The sequence below is a fragment of the Etheostoma spectabile genome, chromosome 17 (genome assembly GCF_008692095.1).
Source record: "Etheostoma spectabile isolate EspeVRDwgs_2016 chromosome 17, UIUC_Espe_1.0, whole genome shotgun sequence".
Lineage (NCBI taxonomy): Eukaryota > Metazoa > Chordata > Actinopteri > Perciformes > Percidae > Etheostoma > Etheostoma spectabile.
Genome location: NC_045749.1, coordinates 3,605,132 through 3,606,855, shown reverse-complemented (window position 1 = coordinate 3,606,855; position 1,724 = coordinate 3,605,132). Strand labels below are relative to the sequence as shown.

Below are 1,724 nucleotides of genomic sequence, written 5' to 3'. Positions count from 1 at the left end.
GTTCCTGTGTTCCAATTACGAGCTGTGTAATCCTCTATGAGGCTGTGGGTGGACATAACCCTAATCTCAGCCAGTTGATCTCTACACATTCGTCTACGTCTTTAGCCCCGGAGAGATACAATGCTCCTAGATACTGAAAATCTGAACTATTTGCAGGGTTTTGTCTTCTATGGTGACAACAGGTAATGTAAAAGCAGTATTGGAGCTTCAGCCAACACAGCAGAGCATCCCGAGTCAGTTTTATAACATCTCACCTTGTTGTTTCTGTGTGCATAGCAGGACAAACTTGTATGCTTAAGTTGTTGATTTACACACTGAACATCGCTGGACGTTTCAGTTTAGCAAACACTTTGTTTCCTTTCCTTTGCAAAGGAGCACAATTTATCAAAATTAAAACTCATTTCACATGTTCAAAATTCACATTTAGCAACATGTTTTCAGGAAGTTCACATGTGTAAAGATCATTAAATGTTATTTACATATATTTCACATGTGAAAACAGCAATTTCACCTTTAATATCTTGTGTGAAATGTTGCCGTTTTGATAGATTCACATTTCTGTGAGGGTAAGTAAATAAATCACTTCAAGTTACAGTTATTTAAATCAAGAATATTAACAGATTCCTTCTTCTAAATTAAAGCTAACAAAGGGATCAATAACTGCATCCGTCTGATTCTGTCTCACTCTCTTATCTATTTTTATCATTATGGTTATGATTAAGTGTCAGGCTTCTTTGTTCAAGGTTTTGTTCCACAAGTATTATATTTTAATTTCAAATTGTTAAAAAACTCTGCGACTATTTCAGGCCATAACAGATGTAGCACAGTCACGTCTGGCCATCTGAAAGCAGTTTTTATGAGGACAATATAGTTTTAGCATTAAATCATAAAACGCAATTCAGATGTTTGCAGAAAGCACAGACAATTTATGGGAAGTCAAGTATGTGTCAAGTAGTTTTAGTTTTGGACATGTGAGATTGCAGCTATATCAAAAACAGATGTGAGTCTTTGAATATCACCTAGTATGATTTTCTAAATTCAATTAATGGATTTTTTATTCTGAGCATTATGTACAAGTACCCCAGGTTACAGGTTGACTAACGTGCAGGTGGAAGAACCAGATTTCAGAAGATCTAACATTGAAAAGACAGTGAAAGGAATAGTTTTTGTAAAAGTGTTACAACACATCCTGGTCTCCCCTGCAGAGTTTCACCACTGCAGTTTTCCAGGGCAGCCATGTTATAGCTTTACATTCCGTTGCTTAGTAACAGCTGCTCAAGATGTTGGGCATGTTGGAGCACTGCGTTTCTTTTCTCAGATATAACATCTCCACCTCCTCACCTATTCTGAAAGAAAGACAAAAAAAAACCCCATCCCTGGCCTCTTCTCCAAATCCATCATTCATTCATGCTCCTCCTCTCCCGGATCATCAGCTTCTTCATCTTCATCCGTCTGTTCTGGAACCAGATTTTGACCTGTCTCTCTGTCAGATTTAAGAGTCCTGCCACCTCCAGGCGCCGGTCCCTGGTCAGGTACATGTTGTAGAGAAACTCCTTCTCCAGCTCCAGGGTCTGGTGTTTGGTGTATGGACACCTTTTCTTCCGGGTGGACTTAGCATAGATCCAACTAGCTGCTGGATTTTCTGTAGAAGAAGAAACAAGGTGGTATAGATTTTTACTTTAAAACACCATATATTTACTTGCTGTGTGTGTGTGTGTGTGTGT

The 1,724-nt window shown here is 38.5% G+C and overlaps 1 protein-coding gene across 1 annotated transcript in view; it reads right to left on the bottom strand.

The window, feature by feature from the left end:
- Nucleotides 1-668: 668 nt before the first annotated feature.
- Nucleotides 669-1,724, bottom strand: part of LOC116705693 (homeobox protein Hox-D9b) — a 3,340-nt gene continuing 2,284 nt past the window's right edge. Inside the window, exon 2 of the mRNA XM_032542050.1 lies at nucleotides 669-1,642. Within this exon, the coding sequence (XP_032397941.1) occupies nucleotides 1,398-1,642 (245 nt within the window). The 3' untranslated portion in view covers nucleotides 669-1,397. The remainder of the gene's footprint in view (nucleotides 1,643-1,724) is intronic.